The 20659-nt window shown below is 44.7% G+C and overlaps 4 protein-coding genes across 4 annotated transcripts; 1 reads left to right on the forward strand and 3 right to left on the reverse strand.

Moving 5' to 3' along the window:
* Positions 1–271: 271 nt before the first annotated feature.
* LOC132460909 (tubulin alpha-1B chain) lies at positions 272–3066 on the reverse strand. Its single transcript, XM_060055890.1, has 4 exons — positions 2792–3066; positions 1657–1879; positions 1420–1568; positions 272–1335 (listed from the first exon to the last, which is right to left on the reverse strand). Exons 1-4 carry the CDS (start codon positions 2792–2794, stop codon positions 355–357), a joined length of 1356 nt encoding a protein of 451 aa, XP_059911873.1. The 5' UTR covers positions 2795–3066; the 3' UTR covers positions 272–354.
* A 1608-nt stretch (positions 3067–4674) lies between these two features.
* Positions 4675–7396, reverse strand: LOC132460919 (tubulin alpha-1B chain-like). The gene is made up of 4 exons (XM_060055902.1): positions 7202–7396; positions 6289–6511; positions 5755–5903; positions 4675–5670 (listed from the first exon to the last, which is right to left on the reverse strand). The coding sequence occupies exons 1-4, from the start codon at positions 7202–7204 to the stop codon at positions 4690–4692; spliced, it is 1356 nt and encodes a 451-aa protein (XP_059911885.1). The 5' UTR covers positions 7205–7396; the 3' UTR covers positions 4675–4689.
* Positions 7397–9453: 2057 nt separating this feature from the next.
* LOC132460928 (tubulin alpha-1B chain-like) lies at positions 9454–13205 on the forward strand. Its single transcript, XM_060055914.1, has 4 exons — positions 9454–9613; positions 11616–11838; positions 11914–12062; positions 12147–13205. The coding sequence occupies exons 1-4, from the start codon at positions 9611–9613 to the stop codon at positions 13125–13127; spliced, it is 1356 nt and encodes a 451-aa protein (XP_059911897.1). The 5' UTR covers positions 9454–9610; the 3' UTR covers positions 13128–13205.
* Positions 13206–13656: 451 nt separating this feature from the next.
* pmelb (premelanosome protein b) lies at positions 13657–19442 on the reverse strand. The gene is made up of 12 exons (XM_060055641.1): positions 19281–19442; positions 18115–18210; positions 17782–17928; positions 17299–17427; positions 16839–17000; positions 16262–16591; positions 15540–15746; positions 15307–15441; positions 15100–15196; positions 14726–14931; positions 14479–14569; positions 13657–14094 (listed from the first exon to the last, which is right to left on the reverse strand). Exons 1-12 carry the CDS (start codon positions 19336–19338, stop codon positions 13935–13937), a joined length of 1818 nt encoding a protein of 605 aa, XP_059911624.1. The 5' UTR covers positions 19339–19442; the 3' UTR covers positions 13657–13934.
* Positions 19443–20659: the final 1217 nt, after the last annotated feature.

The following is a 20659-nucleotide window of genomic DNA, read 5'->3' on the forward strand; positions in this document are numbered from 1 at the left end:
AAACCTATGACAATCAATGTATTCATATAGGTAATGCCATAAGTTATATCTATAGATAGATAGATAGATAGATAGATAGATAGATAGATAGATAGATAGATAGATAGATAGATAGATAGATAGATAGATAGATAGATAGATAGATAGATAGATAGATATACAGGGTATATCTCTAGATATAGATATATTCATTGGGAATGCTGCAAAACAACTAATGGTCCACTAATACAAATCCTTGAAAAAAATACACACATAACACTGGGCACCGGCAGATGTTGGAAGTTTCATTTTTATTTGAGATTTTTGAAGATTCCATAGGTATGCAGGATCATGGATCTTTCAAGTCAACTTCTGTTAATACTCCTCTCCTTCCTCCTCTCCCTCACCCTCAACTGAATCGACTCCCACCTCCTCATAATCCTTCTCCAGGGCTGCCATGTCCTCTCTGGCCTCAGAGAACTCTCCCTCCTCCATACCCTCACCCACATACCAGTGCACAAAGGCCCGCTTGGCATACATCAGATCAAACTTGTGGTCAAGACGAGCCCAGGCCTCTGCGATGGCAGTGGTGTTGCTCAGCATACATACAGCCCTCTGGACCTTGGCCAGATCTCCACCAGGAACTACAGTGGGGGGCTGGTAGTTGATGCCAACCTTGAAACCAGTTGGGCACCAGTCTACGAACTGAATCGAGCGTTTGGTTTTAATGGAGGCAATGGCAGCATTGACATCTTTGGGCACCACATCACCACGGTACAAAAGGCAGCAGGCCATGTATTTGCCGTGGCGTGGGTCGCATTTCACCATCTGATTGGCCGGCTCAAAGCAGGCATTGGTGATTTCACCCACAGAGAGCTGCTCATGGTATGCCTTCTCAGCAGAGATGACCGGGGCATAGGTGGCCAGAGGGAAATGAATACGGGGATAGGGCACCAAGTTGGTCTGGAACTCTGTCAGATCAACGTTAAGAGCACCATCAAAACGGAGGGAAGCAGTGATGGAGGACACAATCTGACTGATCAGCCTGTTGAGGTTGGTATAGGAAGGACGCTCAATATCTAGGTTCCTACGGCAAATATCATAGATGGCCTCATTGTCTACCATGAAGGCACAGTCAGAGTGCTCTAGGGTGGTGTGCGTGGTGAGGATGGCGTTGTAGGGCTCCACCACAGCAGTGGAGACCTGTGGAGCTGGGTAGATGGAGAACTCCAGCTTGGACTTCTTGCCATAGTCAACTGATAGACGCTCCATCAGCAGGGAGGTGAAACCAGAACCGGTGCCACCTCCAAAGCTGTGGAACACCAGGAAGCCCTGGAGCCCAGTGCACTGGTCAGACTGGAAACCAAGAAAGCACAAGGTCAGACAAAGATAGCAATTTGTATTGGGACAGTTAATGGTTCTTCATACTGAGATACCTACCAGCTTGCGGACCCTGTCCAGCACCAAGTCGATGATCTCCTTGCCGATGGTGTAGTGTCCACGGGCGTAGTTGTTGGCTGCATCCTCCTTACCAGTAATCAGCTGCTCAGGGTGGAACAGCTGGCGGTAGATCCCAGAGCGCACCTCATCTGAAACCAGCAAAGATTTGGTTCTGTTCATTCTCAATGGTGTATTGCATTTAATAAATAAAACATTGCAGAAGTGAGGGGAACCTACCAATGACAGTTGGCTCCAGGTCTACAAAAACAGCCCTGGGGACGTGCTTCCCAGCTCCAGTCTCACTGAAGAAGGTGTTGAAGGAATCATCTCCTCCTCCGATGGCTTTATCACTGGGCATCTGCCCATCAGGCTGGATCCCATGCTCCAGACAGTAGAGTTCCCAGCATGCATTGCCAATCTGGACACCGGCCTGACCCACATGGATGGAGATACACTCACGCTGGGGGGTAAGAAGAGGTTTGAGATTAGAGATTATGTTCTTTGGACTGAGATGATAATGTATGTCGTGTTTTTACTTAAATGTATTTTATTAAACTCACAAATACTTGGATCACACACTTGGAATTAGCTGAGAAAGCTTATGAAAAATAAATCCTGCCTTGGCTCTGCCTTTTCCCCGCACATATTTTAAGGAACAACCCAACCCATGTTTTTTTTCTGCAGAGCTTTTCTATGACGTAAAACCATGGCATATTGCGCATAGACTTCCATGGAGAGATAATCTAGGGCAGAAATGTTGTAGACTTCGGTCTCTTTAAAATATAATGAGCACACTTTTCCCCCATCTGTCGTTTGAATGATCTGTCTTTGTCTTTGTCTTTATTTTTTCCATTATTCCTGATTAGTACTGTTTGGTTACGCGGGGGGAGGGATGACGACGACGACATCGGATGACACAAATGGTACATTCGGTTCTCGATTTATAAAGAACAAATTGCGTGATATAGATTCGTTTTATGTACTGCACACTGAGACCTCTAGAAAATAGGCTGGTGGCTTTGTAACAAAATGTCTGTTCAAGGAGTCTAATCTGATTTACAGAGCAGCAATGTGGGAAGAGGATTAGACCATGTTTTGCATGGCAGCAACGTACAACGAATTAAAGACCTAAATCTAAAATAATAAAGGCCTGTACATAAATATGGTATCTAAAATACATTCGTTTCATTGCTTAAAGGCTGTGCTAAAAAAAAAAAGGTATAGGCCTAATCATAACCATAACACGATGTGACAAGTAAATTGTGAAAAATCTCCCCAAACCCAATTCCAATCAGCAAAATAAACGACTCAAATTCGAATATCAAAGTAAAGCAATCATGGTTAAAATAACATAGCGTAAATTAAGGCTTACCATTTTGCTCGTCGAGTTTATTCAATGTAAAGGGACAAGTCTGGTGCGTGGTCGCTGCTGAGGTGCGCGGTGTCTGAGGCGGATCCGTGACGCGGCGAGGCGCTCTTCATCTGAGGGGGCAAGGTGCCGTTATCACACAGGGGAGTAGCCCTGTTTTCCTGAATGCTTTCACCAAGTTCACATTCCTCATTTGTCAATTGCAGATGACGAGTAGGCTAGTATCTGTATTTCGTGATCTTAAATGGTAAAGTCTACAATGAATGGACCCTAGAGGACGCTCCATTAATGCACGCACATTAGCTCATTTGGTCAGCCGGTATGATCCGCCGTCTGAGCAGGTGCAGGAGATCAGTGCGCACAACATTTGTTTCTGTTTTAATAAACTGTTTTAATAAACTGCAGCACAGAACGCAGACCTGTGAATTGGAAACATCGCAGGACCATATGGCAGCATGAACAGTACCCACACGGGACCGGTGCTTTGGGTATAGGTGGAGGCTACACAAAGAGACATGTTTGTCATACAGGCCCACGTTTGATATTCATTTGTTTAATTGTATTTAATTTTTCATAACATATTTGAATGTTCTCCTTTTCATTGACGCTGGTCTCGTGACTGGGTAGGATTTGTCTGCTGTAGTCGCTCGATTGGACATCATTCTCAGGTTGGAAAAGGCTACTGAGAATCCCGTCCCGAGTCAACATCAAGCCTGTAGTTCACAGCCTCGTCAGGGGCTCTGAAGCCCTACCTCACCACAGACTATGATATTTGACCAAATGTTCCGAGCAATTCCTGTTCAATGTGACTCATCTGGGGGAGCTGAGGAATCCGAGGCAGCTAATGTTACTGAATGCTTGGCTGTTTGACTGCAGGTTTTTGGTGGATATGGTGAGCTTTGGGACGAAGCGTAACATGATCAGGCCTACTTACACTAGGCCTACTCAGTAAACAAATTAAGAATATAAAACGGTCAAAAAAATATTTGTATCCACTAACTTGCTAAACAGAACCATAACACAATCCATCAGAATATGTGCTAAGGATTGGATAGGCCTATAAACTCATCCAGTAAAACAATTATCTGCTAACCTTAGAGATCAGCATTGATAGGTAAAATGGTCCAATAATGTGGGGATGGTTACCAAGCAGAAGTGTTCCTTGTTTATTTGACTTATTTAAAGCAGTTTAATAAATTGACAATGTTTGTAGTAATGCCTGTGATGACATTTCTAAAAATGTATCTATTATCGGATAAATGAACTTCAATCGTCCAACATACTAGATGAACACATGTTTCTTCTCCCAATGAATCGCCGAGCTCTAAACATGTCAGTGTTAGAATCAAACCATCTCAAAGGAAACTCTTGATACTCTGGAATCTGGATCATGGCCCATTCAGACATTTAGCCACAGAAAGATCTGCAATGGCTTATAATGGAGGCTTCTTGCTTTTGGAAGGAGACATCCAGATGAAGACTGTTTATGTTATAAATCCATGGGCTATATATATCAAGGAGTATTTTCCTTTTGCTCCATCAACGCGTTCCTAATACTGTTTTCATTCAGAGTATCAGTCCGCCAACAATCTGGGTGAAAATCTTACCGGTTAGCTTAATGCTAGCAGGGGGGCCGAGACTAAATATAGAATCACTCTGCTGTGGAAGAAGTTTAAAACCACCAGTTTTTTGTGAAAAATGTATAAAAATTACATTATTGTTATTCTAATTTCTCTAGCAATTTTTAAATACATACAAATACATACATACAAATACATTTTTTTCTTTGAAAAATCCACACATATGTAACTTAAGAACTTTATTCAGAACAAAGTTAGACTGATCTGTGTGTTTGTGTAATGCATATCGTGACATTAAAATCAATCAACCACATTGCCCTTTTAAAACTCCTCTCCTTCCTCCTCTCCCTCACCCTCAACTGAATCGACTCCCACCTCCTCATAATCCTTCTCCAGGGCTGCCATGTCCTCTCTGGCCTCAGAGAACTCTCCCTCCTCCATACCCTCACCCACATACCAGTGCACAAAGGCCCGCTTGGCATACATCAGATCAAACTTGTGGTCAAGACGAGCCCAGGCCTCTGCGATGGCAGTGGTGTTGCTCAGCATACATACAGCCCTCTGGACCTTGGCCAGATCTCCACCAGGAACTACAGTGGGGGGCTGGTAGTTGATGCCAACCTTGAAACCAGTTGGGCACCAGTCTACGAACTGAATCGAGCGTTTGGTTTTAATGGAGGCAATGGCAGCATTGACATCTTTGGGCACCACATCACCACGGTACAAAAGGCAGCAGGCCATGTATTTGCCGTGGCGTGGGTCGCATTTCACCATCTGATTGGCCGGCTCAAAGCAGGCATTGGTGATTTCACCCACAGAGAGCTGCTCATGGTATGCCTTCTCAGCAGAGATGACCGGGGCATAGGTGGCCAGAGGGAAATGAATACGGGGATAGGGCACCAAGTTGGTCTGGAACTCTGTCAGATCAACGTTAAGAGCACCATCAAAACGGAGGGAAGCAGTGATGGAGGACACAATCTGACTGATCAGCCTGTTGAGGTTGGTATATGAAGGACGCTCAATATCTAGGTTCCTACGGCAAATGTCATAGATGGCCTCATTGTCTACCATGAAGGCACAGTCAGAGTGCTCTAGGGTGGTGTGCGTGGTGAGGATGGCGTTGTAGGGCTCCACCACAGCAGTGGAGACCTGGGGAGCTGGGTAGATGGAGAACTCCAGTTTGGACTTCTTGCCATAATCAACTGATAGACGCTCCATCAGCAGGGAGGTGAAACCAGAACCGGTGCCACCTCCAAAGCTGTGGAACACCAGGAAGCCCTGGAGCCCAGTGCACTGGTCAGCCTGGGAACCAAGAAAGCACAAGGTCAGACAAAGATAGCAATTTGTATTGGGACAGTTAATGGTTCTTCATACTGAGATACCTACCAGCTTGCGGACCCTGTCCAGCACCAGGTCGATGATCTCCTTGCCGATTGTGTAGTGTCCACGGGCGTAGTTGTTGGCTGCATCCTCCTTACCAGTAATCAGCTGCTCAGGGTGGAACAGCTGGCGGTAAATCCCAGTACGCACCTCATCTGGGATGGGATAAGAGGGTTATTGAGGGTCTAAAGGGACATATATCCTGTGAATCAAGCAGCAGCCATGACCATCTGTTCCTAGCTTGTAGTTCTTCTCATGGCCTTCAAGGGGTTGGTTGTATACTGGAAGAATGAACTGTCACTATACAAACATAACAGCTAGAGTTAAGAAATGGGATATTCTTTGCAAGGTCCTGGATTACAATTATATTTTGTTAAAAATATATTAAAGAATGAATTCGAGTTTTGGGAATAGGCATGTGTGTGGGAAGCTATTCAAGTCCTGTCCTATTCAAGTTTCGTTTTTTAACAAATAACAACCCTCTATGATTCTCATTGTGCTTCACAGGCTTTGCTATCAATGTGATGTACTAGAACTCACCAATGACCGTTTGCTCCAGGTCTACAAAAACAGCCCTGGGGACGTGCTTCCCAGCTCCAGTCTCACTGAAGAAGGTGTTGAAGGAATCATCTCCTCCTCCCACAGACTTATCACTGGGCATCTGCCCATCAGGCTGGATCCCATGCTCCAGACAGTAGAGTTCCCAGCATGCATTGCCAATCTGGACACCGGCCTGACCCACATTGATGGAGATACACTCACGCTGGGGAGGAAAATAAATGATGTAAAAAAAAAAAACATTAACTCATAATATTTTTATGGAAATTATCAAATCATGCCATTATACAAGATGATAGAGCACTAATAACATTTCGTTAAATAAACTTTCACAGCAGCCTGTTTAAACCCCTTTCTTTCTCTCGGTCTTTTATTGGGTGAAATATTAAATGGGCGTGGCTCAGCTGTGTCACTTTCTGACATCATTAGCAGTAGCAGGTAGCCAGGCCGACATGTCCATTATCAATTCTGTCGATTGGTTCTTTGGGCGTGGAGCATTTGACGGAGAGAGCACTGCCTGTGCGCGTCTTTCCACCTGAATCCTAGATATTGCTGTTGTTGTCGTGATGAAGCACCGATCTTAGAAATGCAGAAATATTTCAAATAGCTGCAAGTAGCAGCAGCACTGTGACTGCACTGTACAGAATGGAAGCGGTCTTCGTCTTTCCATCGCAATCTAAAATAAAACCGTGTTCCGTGTACGCGGACCCCAGCCTGGGCCATACCAATTTAAACGCACCTGCGCTTCTTTTGCAATCAACAAAACAATGAAACCATTTTCTCTTAATTTATTTTATCGAAATTAAGTCAAAGAAGAGTGATACATGATACCTATAGACCAATACGGAAAGGTAAATACAACTCATCCCGGAGTAATATTAGACAGTGGTCTTACCATTTTCTCTATGCTTTAGTGGTTTGCAGATTGCAGATGCTCCTCGTAAGGGCGTCTTACAATGCGACAGTTAAGGGGTCGATGTAAGAGGTGATGCAGCACCGTTGACGGCATGCTCTATTTATCCATGTCTGGCCCGTCCATTTCGTCTACTGGGTTGCTATTGGTCAGGTTCCAATCAATCTTTCACTTCAAATGCTGCGGAGGGCTCCTACTGGAAAACTCATTAAAGCCCACCCCCCAGACCCCACCCAGATCCTCTCGAATGGAGTAGTAACCATGCCTTTGTGTTCAAATGTAGGCTGCTGTCATCCGTCCATAATATAGAAGCCCTTTCCTCTTTCAGAGCTTGCATTTGCATGTAGCGTGTTCAGAATTATAATTTTGAACAGAACATTGAATATAGGCATACCTTAAATATCCTGGAATATAATAAATCCGAATAAATAAGACAGTTGAGACAATGGCAAAGCATCGAGTGCATTGATACACACGCTGCGAAATCGTTGACACAAAAATACCGGCAAATCTGTTAAGAAAGGCTAATTATTCTGTCCTCAATGTTAAGCAAAAAGTACAATGTATTGGACATTTGTAATAATCTTAAAATCGTCCTATAGCAACAAGGCTATTCAATCAATAGGACTGGAGCATTTTTTGGTATTCATATATTAACTACTGAATAATGATTTGTGTTTCCGAGTGTGGTGTGTCCATCTCTGAGCTGCTCATGGGGAGAGAGGGCCAGCGAGCGAGACGCCCAACCCCCCACGCTCTACTCCCTAGATACAGCCGTTGCTAGGGAAGGGGGAAAAAGCCGGAGTTGCCAGGATACAGCCGGGCTTCAACATAACCCGCCTTCATCGGACGATCACGTGACCTGGCCTAAATCGCACCAATGGAGAGTAGTGCAATTGCCAGCAGAATGAGACGAGAGGAAGACAAAGAGACTCCACCGCGATACTACGACACGGAGCACATTTGGGATGGGTACTGTTTGCCATTATTTTTTGGAAAAATAGGTGCGCAGCCTTAATCATATTTCAAATCTGGTCCTTTCTTGTCAGGGACGGAGAGGTTTTTTCTTAATCCGAGGGAGGGGCACAAGCTCTTTATCCTCTCTGGCTTCGAGTGCGCAGCTGCTCCGTCCACAGCTGCTCAGGCCAAGCCCCGCCCACAGCTGCTGGGGATTAGCATCACGAGGGGGCGGGGAAATGGTGTTTTCTAGGTCTCAGGACGTGGAGCCGTCGTTGCCAACGCCCCTCCGCCTCATCCCCTGATGGCCATATCCAGTATAACAACCACAAACGCTACTCGGCTCGGAGGCCCTTCTCCTCCTCATTTCCCTTTCGGATAAAAAGGAATTTTATCGGGCAGCGAGTGTGTTTTACTTATTATTGTAAAACCACCGTAGCCTTTCCTAGGTCATCGAGGGCAGGAGGGGAGCTTTAGTAGGGAGGCTCGCCCCAATGGCCCGGTGTGGACTGGTCCGTTCTGAAGAGCCCCATCTGCGGCTCTTCTATATTAGATGCTAGTTATTCAATCAAATGCACTAAAACAGGTTTACTCTGAAATCCTCCAACAAAAAAAACACAAAGCAAAATAATACTTTTCAGCCCGATAGCAGAAGCCTGCAGAGACAGAGTGAGTCGGTGAGCCGAGCGCGGAGTGATGTCACTGTAGGAAACTAGGGCACGGAGGGGGGGTGATGGCTTGATAGGGGCGCGGCCTCAGCCACACGGACGTTTGCACAATCGGCATCCAGAGCATTCAGCCATTTTGCATAAATTGGCCCACAATCTGGCGCATACTTTTATACTTTGACTAAATATACGGTATAAAGCACAATATTGTCAGTATAATTCAATGTTGTTAAACTAGTAGGGTATAATTCATGTTGATAGACTAGTATAATACAATGTTGTTAGACTAGTATAATTCAATGTTTCTAGACATAATTCGATGTCGTTAGACTAGTATAATTCAATGTTTTCAGACTAGTAGGCCTATAATTCAATGCTGTTAGTCCAATGTTATTAGACGAGTATAGTTCATGAATAATTCATGAATAGTTTATTTTAATTGCTTTGATTTAATAAGAAACGATAAATATATCTTCCAATCATATCGGAAGGTAATAAGAATATTAAATGTGACGGTCTGACATAGGATACAGGATATATCTTAGAAAATTAACTAAGTAGGAGCGGGGGGGGGGGGGGGAGGGGGGGGGGGGGGGTGTAGAAGGGTCCTCTCTTGCCAGCAGAGCCCACCCTGCAGAACGCTCCTGCACGCCTTCCCCTGCAGCAGTGGTGGCTCATCCCCGTTGCTAGAATAATACAGACACAAATAAAGAAGGATAAATCCGTATTTAATTGTCCTTTTTTGGTTTGAACCACTCCAGAAAACATGGTAAGTGGGGTCGTTTATTCAGCTGTTAGTGTCTAAAATTATTACCGTAGTGTTTTCTGAATTGAGGGAAGCAGAGGACGGGGTCTGGTGTCGACGTCACACCTCGCCCGGAACAATAGGAACCACCGTTTAAATTTATATAGATATTTAGATATCGAATTAGACTTTATGTGTGAGAACATGCATGTTATTTTGCAGTGTGATTGGGATCGAGAACAATAGTGCCTTGAATAACGTGTAGATACCGTCAAGGGATCGATTGAGCTAATTTCCATGCATTGAAATTGAAATGTAGATCAATTCTATGGTCTATGGTTTGGTTTGGTGGTGCATGGCAAAATTTGACAATTCCTCCTCCTAAAGCAGGGAGGGGCATCTGAAATAGTTATAATTATAATCGCATAAAACGCATTTAGGTGATTATCTAAATACCACAAAACAAATAAGACCGTCACATTTAATATTCTTATTATAGCCTTTATATAAGGCTATTTGTATAGCCTCAATGTGTATATATTTATACAAAATCTTATTTCGTGGTCTGAAGGCGCATTTTAATTAATGAAAAGAACGCCCTACCAGTTCGGCAAATTAATGCTCCCTTGTCAGATTTTGCTACCTGGTAGTTCCGCGCATGCGCATGACGACACTATTGATTTACGGTGTAGTGGTGTAAAATAGTCATACTGTACTCCTGAAATCTCAAATAAAGAAACTATAATACACTATAAAAATATGTTCCACATATTCTAACAGTGTACATTGAGTGATTAGTGTTGTAAAATAACGTGATTCTGTAGCGGGAGCATCGTTTGATAGAGGCAACAGAGCTAACAGTGTCGCGCCCCTTTTTGAACAGCTCTGGTTCCGGAAATATATTTCCCATTCATTTTCACCCTTGACTTTTCATAAAAACGTTATACAAAGAGTTTTAGGCCTGGGACCAAGCCAATCGTTGGTCAAGGTAGTCGTGACCATAAACAGTTTCATTCGGGGCAGTAGAACCGGTCCAGAACCAGTTAGTCTGGTCCAGTGCGTGGAAGCCTGGAACTCCTCTGGACCTTGTCCAGCTGGTTGTGGTGTGGTCAAGGTTATGGAGAGGTTTATGGGTTGATGTTCTGATGTCATGGTCAGGTGTTCTGATGTAGTAGGCCTGTTGAACCCACTATCGAGGTGATGGTGGGGTTTTTATTTCTTTTGCAGTACCTCGCAATATGTTGTGCATTCCCTCGCCTTACTTTTGCTTTACTTCAGAAATTATTTTGCATTATATGACAATGGCTCACAATAAATAGGTTGTTTAACACCAAAGACATCATTTTTTTCTTTTTACTCCTCCACCCATACCAATACAGACTGGAGATCTACCTGGTAAATCAGACCCTTTAGGCTTCAATAACCCTTCCACCTATACAAATACAGACTGAGGATTCAGCTGTGTCCAGGAGACGCTTCAGGAACCACTCCAGGGTGCACGTCCATTTACCTTGTGTCTCTAAATAAACCACATGCAGAACCTTTACCACTCTTCGAGTCATGCCTAGCCCAAAACCACGATACCTGAGGTCACAGAATGACGCTGTGAAGAGTGAGAGGGGGAGTGGCACAAGTCTAAAAAGTGCAGCATCGAAAGAGATACTACCCAATTATTCAACAACTTCACCCTGATACAGTTTGGTACAATTTCCCAATGCTATCTTAAAAACCATTGAGTATGGTGCATGCACTGCAGTCCAGTGTGGACCACCGCTGTGTTTGGTGGTAGTATCGGAGCACGGGTAGTGACACCCACAACAGCCTGCAGTATAACCAATGCTGCAGCTTACAGCGCTGTGTGGTGTCTCTCACCAGTGCAGTGGCAGCATACGACATGTACAGGGAGCAGAGATCTATCATATGGGACATACATTGCTCATTGAGCTGTTTTTCAATCAACATAAACATACAATAAACAGACACATGCATTCTCAAAACTAAATTACAATTTGGTTTCCTTCCACAGCGAGAGTGTATCTCCATCCACGTTGGTCAGGCCGGTGTCCAGATTGGCAATGCATGCTGGGAACTCTACTGTCTGGAGCATGGGATCCAGCCTGATGGGCAGATGCCCAGTGATAAGGCTCTGGGAGGAGGAGATGATTCCTTCAACACCTTCTTCAGTGAGACCGGAGCTGGGAAGCACGTCCCCAGGGCTGTTTTTGTAGACCTGGAGCCAACTGTCATTGGTGAGTTCTAGTACATCATATTGATTGGATTTAATATTTAACATGGGCCCAACTAACCCTTTTTCATTCTCCCAGATGAGGTGCGCTCTGGGATCTACCGCCAGCTGTTCCACCCTGAGCAGCTGATTACTGGTAAGGAGGATGCAGCCAACAACTACGCCCGTGGACACTACACCATCGGCAAGGAGATCATCGACTTGGTGCTGGACAGGGTCCGCAAGCTGGTAGGTATCTCAGTATGAAGAACCATTAACTGTCCCAATACAAATTGCTATCTTTGTCTGACCTTGTGCTTTCTTGGTTCCCAGTCTGACCAGTGCACTGGGCTCCAGGGCTTCCTGGTGTTCCACAGCTTTGGAGGTGGCACCGGTTCTGGTTTCACCTCCCTGCTGATGGAGCGTCTATCAGTTGATTATGGCAAGAAGTCCAAACTGGAGTTCTCCATCTACCCAGCTCCCCAGGTCTCCACTGCTGTGGTGGAGCCCTACAACGCCATCCTTACCACGCACACCACCCTAGAGCACTCTGACTGTGCCTTCATGGTAGACAATGAGGCCATCTATGATATTTGCCGTAGGAACCTAGATATTGAGCGTCCTTCCTATACCAACCTCAACAGGCTGATCAGTCAGATTGTGTCCTCCATCACTGCTTCCCTCCGTTTTGATGGTGCTCTTAACGTTGATCTGACAGAGTTCCAGACCAACTTGGTGCCCTATCCCCGTATTCATTTCCCTCTGGCCACCTATGCCCCGGTCATCTCTGCTGAGAAGGCATACCATGAGCAGCTCTCTGTGGGTGAAATCACCAATGCCTGCTTTGAGCCGGCCAATCAGATGGTGAAATGCGACCCACGCCATGGCAAATACATGGCCTGCTGCCTTTTGTACCGTGGTGATGTGGTGCCCAAAGATGTCAATGCTGCCATTGCCTCCATTAAAACCAAACGCTCGATTCAGTTCGTAGACTGGTGCCCAACTGGTTTCAAGGTTGGCATCAACTACCAGCCCCCCACTGTAGTTCCTGGTGGAGATCTGGCCAAGGTCCAGAGGGCTGTATGTATGCTGAGCAACACCACTGCCATCGCAGAGGCCTGGGCTCGTCTTGACCACAAGTTTGATCTGATGTATGCCAAGCGGGCCTTTGTGCACTGGTATGTGGGTGAGGGTATGGAGGAGGGAGAGTTCTCTGAGGCCAGAGAGGACATGGCAGCCCTGGAGAAGGATTATGAGGAGGTGGGAGTCGATTCAGTTGAGGGTGAAGGAGAGGAGGAAGGAGAGGAGTATTAAAATAGACAAGAATGGTCTGCAAACACTGCTGCATGCACTTCCGGTTGTTGATCCATAATAAAGGTTGATTTCAATTGACGCTTGTGTACTTTTTCATTGACAACAGGGAGGGATTCCAGCCCCCAAACGTAGGTTTGGGGGCTGGAATCGAAATGGTGAAGCAGCAGTACAGTTTATGTCAACGTGTTGAACCAAATGTTCAAGAAAAATATCAGAAGACTTAAATAATAATTATTGTCATCAAATAAATTAATTGGAATGCATAACAATCTATCCATATTTTAAATGATTTATCAAACATTGAAAAAAAACAAAACCGTATTAACCTTGCTAGATAGCATCATATCAGCAAACCTTGGTTTGTCCCACCATAAACCAGCAACATATATCTTAACTAATTTATATCCATTGAATGCTTCCTGCCCTCCATCTCATGTTCGCTCCAATGGGGAGACATCTGCAAACATCTGCCAAGCTAATCCGTCAGCTCCCAGCATCAATCCTTTCTCACATGAATCAAAAAAAGGAAAACGCTTGAAAACATTTATTGGAAAAACTTGTCCCCTGCCTAAAATTGGAACCAAAAACTGCAATATTTCAATTTTGGGGAAAACAGGAAATCATAATTTCAACTACGGCAAACATTTAAGCAGAGAACCAAATTATATTTAATATCAAGGTGACTTTTGTTTAAAAATGGTTCACATGGGTACGTAGAAAAATGTATAAAAAGACATTTTGTGTTGCTAAAGTAATGAAATCAGATGTTGTTTTGTGTAACGTAGCATTAGCCTCAGATGTTGGCTATCACACCAGCCTGTCCTGCAGTAGAGGACAGTGGTCGACGGCTCCCTGGCGGTGCAGATAGTTCTGGAACATCGTTGTTCCAGAGCAGGCTGGGGCCAGGCTGCCCTGAGCCTCTGCCGGCAGTAAGTCCTCCTTCAGAGGACGATAGACCTTAAAACGCCTGTTGAGACCGGATGAAAAGATCAGCTCCTTATTCAACAGTTTTCAGCTGCTAACATAATTGCACATGGGTTTCTAATCAATTAGCCTTTTAACACGATTAGCTAAACAATGTACCATTAGAACGAAGGGGGGAAGGTCAGTGGAAATGGGCCTCTGTACAATATTTAGATATTCCATAAGATATCTGCCGTTTCCAGCTAGAATAGTCATTTACCACATAAACAATCAAGACTGTATTTCTCATTAATCTAATGTTATCTTTGTTGTTATTTTCAATTATAACGACATTTCTAAATGTCCAGAAAAACCTTTGAACGGAAGTGTATGCAGCCTTCTCCATTTAACATCACAAATGCTCCTCATTTAGACGATGATTCCTCACTTGTAGGAGAATGCCGCTGTTCCTACGGCCAACGCCACGGCCAGGACCCCCAGCACCAAGGCTCCAGCGCCGGTCGGGGACAGGCTGGAGTCTGAGGATCATCACACAATACGTTCACGTCTCAGACACAAAGCCATGTCCTGGTCCAAAGCAAGCTGCAAACACTGCTGGTGCTCGTGTGTTTTCAACGGTTTGGTAATCGCCATGGTTTCACAGGCCATGAAGCTGCTCGGTTCATAGTTCCTACCCATGTGAACGCTGACTTTAGCGCTGGCCACAGCCAGACTGACATCGTTGGCCATGGACACGTTAATGCAGTAGACCCCCGAGTTATTGAAGAAGTGACGAAGCACGAGCTGGCATTCCTTGGTGGGTTCCACCATGTTGCACTCTGTGTGAAGGGGTCTCAGGCACTCTGCATCCAGGATCACACTGCACACCTCTTTGGGGAGGCTGGAGACACAGTTTATAAAACGTATTCAACATTTGAAAAGGACTGAACCACAACTCACAAAACCCCATTAGAGGAATGCAATGTGTATCATTCTTAAAGGTAGCTTCTGTAATTAATTAATCAAACGTTTAATTGAAAGTTTTAAAGTACTACGCAGGAGCAATCACCTTCCCTGGCAGGTCACCGTAAGATCTATGACATGCTTCTCAGTCGTCGGCATCAAAGCATTGTCCATATGCATTATATCGACTTTCTCAATCCCCTCTAAAAAGGAAAAATAAGATGCAGGAACAGGTTATAACAGGGATGGCAGTGTCTCCTTAACGGGTTCTCTGCTGCTACTGATGAATGTAATAGAGCACCGTGTCACTCACCGATCACCTGGATGCCAGTGCAGAAGGAGCCGTAGCGGTAGATCACACAGTCGTCGTCCTCAGAGGGCTTGTCTCCAGCGGCTCGCTTAGCGACCACCGCCACCACGGCTTGGCCCGTCAGAGTCTTCCCAGCACCTGGTGTGGAGAGCCAGGGGAGTGGATCTGTCATCCACGGTCAATCAGAACCCAACCCGGGACCTCCACCCACGACGCACACCGCCAGCTGTACTCACGGCCGGCAGGTCCGGGCGGGGCCTGGAGCGCGGCGTCGTGGGAGACGGCGTTGGGGGTCCCAGCGAGCGCTGAACGGGCGGCGGGCTGGCTGGTGGAGGCCTCCTCCTCGGGGCTCTCCCCCTCGGTGTCAGAGGGAGCAGCGTTCACGTTGAGGGCCTTGGGGGACCCCAGAACAGGGACAGCAGAGCCCAGCGCTGACACCCTCACTGTGGGGAACAAGATCACTGATCACCACAGAACACAAGATCACTGATCCCCACGGAGAAATCACCATCCTCACCTGTGACCTGTCAGAGTCGTACTTTCTCTGATCTCTTTCTTTCTCTTTCTCTTTCTTTTTTTTTTTCTATTTTGATATTTCTTTGCTAAATCTGGTTCCAAATGCGTACTATATGCATCCTCAATAAGTAGCTCTACACATACATGTTAATAGCATGGTGAAATGCGGTTAATGTTAATAGCATGGTGTAATGCTATACATGATAATAGTATGGTGAAATGCTGTTAATGTTAATATCATGGTGTAATGCTATAAATGTTAATTGTGTTATGCGGTCCATGTTAATAGCATGGTGAAATGCGGTATTTGTTAATAGCATGGTGTAATGCTATACATGTTGATATCATTGTGTAATGCGGTACATGGTAATAGCATGGGGTAATGCTGTACATGTTAATATCATGGTGTAATGCTATACATGTTAATATCATGAGTCCTCACCTGTGGTGCCCAGGTCGGCGGGGGGCGGGGGGGGCTGAGTGGGTTCGACCGGGGGGTCACAGGCCTTGTCCGGGATGACGGCCTGGACCACCACCTGGGGCTTGTAAGAGCCGGCCTGGATGTAGGTGTGGGTCACTGTCAGCTCTCTGGAGATCAGGGCCCCGCTCTGGTCCCCAAAGTCCCAGTTGAAGGTGGTGTCGGCGGTGCGCAGATACTGGCTGGGGTCGTGCAGGGCGATGGTGAAGGCGATGGCCCGGTTCTGGATGAAGCGCAGGTCGCCGGCCACGATGTCGTTCACTTGGTCCAGTGAGACGGCGAAGGGGATCTGATCTGAGGGACGTACATGTGGACACAGTGGGGGCAACCAGTCACGTCCACTAAAGTGTCCCCTTTACAGAGAAAGGACAGCAGGGGGAGCAGAACCAGATCTAGACATCACCATACAGTCTCTGTGTGGAGTCAGAAATGGCTCTCCGTTTTCCTACATTCTTCATTTACAAATTGGTTGAGCCACGAAACCGCACTTCTAGTATAAATACTTAAACGATCCCTATGTTTTACATGAAGCTTATCTTACCAGTGATGGAGAACTGAGTGGAGGCGTAGCCCAGAGGGATGAACTTCTGCTTGCTGCGGTAGTGGTAGATGACGATGTCCACGGTGTAAGAGCCAAGGGGGACGCCGTCGGTGTCGATGGTCAGGGAGGAGGACGGGCCGTCCGACACCTGCCAGTACTGACCTAGCGGAGAGAAGACGCACAACATTGGAAACATTTACAAGTTTGCTTTGTGTACACATGAATAGCCTGCATACTATTGCAGGGATATCATTATCATCATTCAATTGTGACAATGTAGTGTAGATGTATGTGTAGAAGTGCGTTATAGTTGTTCGTAGAGGCCTAGGGGAAGCAAGTGATCATATTGGGGGTTATATTGCTCAGCCGTGTTATAATAAATCTCCATCACGTCACCATCATTCAGTTACATGGAGGCCCGGATGGTTTCTGAAAGGAATAAGAGGATTGCCTCTCCTACCCCATGTCTTCCACACAAACACGTAGCTGGGATTCTTGTCGTTGTTGAAAGGTTTCCCATCGGGGAACACCCCCTCTGCCTCAGTGTTCTCTGACGGATACACGGGCTCCGCTTCACTGTACTTTGTACCTGCAATAAATGCAAAAAACATTGGTTAGACAATGCAATGCATGCATTGAATATATTGGGACTGGATAGAGTGTGTGTGTGTGTGTGTGTGTGTGTGTGTGTGTGTGTGTGTGTGTGTGTGTGTGTGTGTGTGTGTGTGTGTGTGTGTGTGTGTGTGTGTGTGTGTGTGTGTGTGTGTGTGTGTGTGTGTATGTGTGCGTGTGTGTTTGTGTCTGTGTCTGTGTGCATGGCCGCTTGGTGTGCGTGTTTGCGTGTGCACTTATGCGTGTGTATGTGTGTGTGTGTGTGTGTGTGTGTGTGCATGTGTATGGGTATAGTGTGAGTGGTGTGTGTGTACGTGTGAGTAGCGTGTACCATTCAGTATAAAGTCCTCAGCCCAGACCACCTCTCCGTTGGGTTGAAGCTTTTGGTTGTGTGGGTACTCTAGGTCAATGGTGAAGGTGACTTTGGCTCCAGTCAGAGTAGGAGCATCGTTTCCCACGTTGAATGTCACTCTTCCACCTGTACAACAGTCAAAATCAATCATGAACATATGCAAGTCAAGTATATTATATGCTTGTTTTCATAAAATGCATAAAATGAAATGCGATATGGAAAATATGAAACCACATGTCTCATGCATTCGTCCATTTGAAAGATGAATAGGTGAACATGTAGCAGTTGGATTTACAATCTTTCCATTGGTACCTTTCCAAGAGTCTTTGTAGCGAGCGTCCGAGTCCTTCCAGATAGGGTACATCTTACTGTTCCATGATGGGTATCTTGTGAAGCGATTTCTGGGCTCTGTGATAATTAAATGTTTCATAAGTAAATGATATTTATTGAGATTGAGATCTGATCTCATAAATAGATAGATTCTATCCACACGTTGCACATCCTGGTGTCTTGCTCGATTCAAGGGTAGATGGTCTGCTAGTTGAGTCTATGGTTAAGAACGGATTTTTAAGAATTCCACAGCCTTGAATGCTGTTGACCCAGAAAGTTTCTAAGTGTCGTTCGGACTGTGATCCTGTAAGCTCTTTCAGGTGACCTCCTCTGAGGCAGACATTGTGTGTGTTGTCTGGGGAAGAGGAAGGGGTTATTCTGGTGAACAGAAACAGCATTACGAAAGAAACCATTAAAAGGGATGGCCCAGTACATCTAGAATCCCTTCTCGATTGTAACCTTACTCTTGGCTTTGAAGTTCAATATCTATTAAGGATTATTTGTTGGCTCTAAAAGGACAACTAAAAGCATGTCGTAGTTTGGTAAAATGAGGATTTTGAAATAAAGCAGATGAACATGATATCTTCATGGCTTGGGAAAGGAGGGGGAAACACAGGGGCTCATGTCTGGGATTTGTTCCCATGTGAACTAGGATCATATGATTGAGATAAGAGTCATCACTTCACCACCCAGGGGTCAGATGGTCGGTATGCCTTTCAAGATCATGCTTGGTTGACCATCAATGTCATGGGAAAGCTACATTCATTTATAAAGAGATCCCAATCATCTCAAATGAATACTTGATATACTTAACTTTAATACTTAACTACATTTCATTTAGGCGTAGATACATCACAGAAATATATTTAGATGAAAAATATACATTTGAAGTAGAACATATTGTACAATTTAGGATTAAGGACACAAACAATCCCGTTATAATGTATGAGGAACATGTAACACATATTCCTTCATAGTGATGCAACAAGAAAAGCCGAGAACTTCAAAAGCATACATTAAAACTCATATTCCATTATAGTGATGCAGCAAGAAAAGCCAAAACTTCAAAAGCATACATTAAAACCCATATTTGTACAATACATCTTTTGTAAAAAAAACGTGCAGAAGCAGTTATTATCCATACTTACTTGCCACAGTGGTGGAGGCCACGGCCAGCAGCACCAACAACACTAGAGACGTCTGCATGGTCCTCCCGTCCTCATGAAATACCCCTTCACTGTGCCGGAGGCCTCCGCTTTATAAATGCTCACCACCTCTCAGAACCCAGAAGCCCAATCCCCGGCGTGCTGCCTCTGAGGGACCACAGCCCATCCTCCTATAGGGGCGAGGGTGTTTGGCCCAATTGATTTATGCATACAGTAAAGTTAAACATCCCAGAATGCATCGGTCTCATGACAAGCGCCACATAATCACATAAGAAGCATCAACTCTTGCATGTAACAAGCGTTAGCTGCTTCCAGAGAATCCCAAATCTGCATATAAGTATGCGTTACGAGTTGAATTCAGTCAATATTGAAATCAGTTAGAAGAACACTGTGTTACGAGCTTGGTATAGTCAATATGAAAAACTGTCCCAAATCTGCATATAAGTACACTGTGTTACGAGTTTAGTTTAGCCAATATTAAAATCAGTTGAGACTGTATCACTCCATTGTTGTATCCATACAGATGTATAGATAGATGATTATGCATTTGGGCATTCTGTAAGTAGATTTTGTATTCCAGTATTCTGGGATAAACTGGGGTGAAATGTTCCTAATAGGAAATTCTTGCATTTCCATGGAAACCCAGGGCTTGGTAGATAGTAAATAAATCTTCAGATCGCTGTTTGTAAAACTAGAGCATTAACGGTTAGCATGTGAGCCTCTCTCTATGGGCTCCTAAATCTGTTCCAGGGCCGCATGACAGCTTAGCAAGCTTTCTAATTAGTCCCAAGTATCTCAGGATTAACTCTAGTATTAGTGTTGATAAGGGTTAGTGGACAAATGACTATCTTTCATGAAATTAATCATCAGCGAACATAAATGAGAACAAATTATGTCTTATTATATTACAGAAGTGCAAGAATGGGATAAAAACTTGCTGAATCAGTACGGGATAAAGTGGAAAGATATTTATGTCAGAAGGAATTGGTTGTGGATCGGTCATTTCTCTGTTAACCGATAACAATAGCCACACTTTACTTCTAAGTTAGACTGCTTATAAAATAAATATGAAGGAATGCAATGTTAATAAGGATTATTAAAGTGCTTGTGACTCACTTAATTCATCCGGCTTTGTCCCACTAGCTGCATAACGACAAAGTCACTGTGGTAAAGTGTTCGCCCTAATGTTTTATGCCAAACGGCACTGCTTAACGTTCTTATTAACAATGCTGCATTCATTCAAATTTTTTCGTCTCTAACAATGAATTTCAAATAGTAAACTGTGTCACTTTTCCATTGCTACATCCATGTTCCACACATTTGACCTGCACATTGAGTTAATACTTACAAATCCTAAATAT

Source organism: Gadus macrocephalus, chromosome 1, assembly GCF_031168955.1.
Source record: "Gadus macrocephalus chromosome 1, ASM3116895v1".
Taxonomy (NCBI): Eukaryota; Metazoa; Chordata; class Actinopteri; order Gadiformes; family Gadidae; genus Gadus; species Gadus macrocephalus.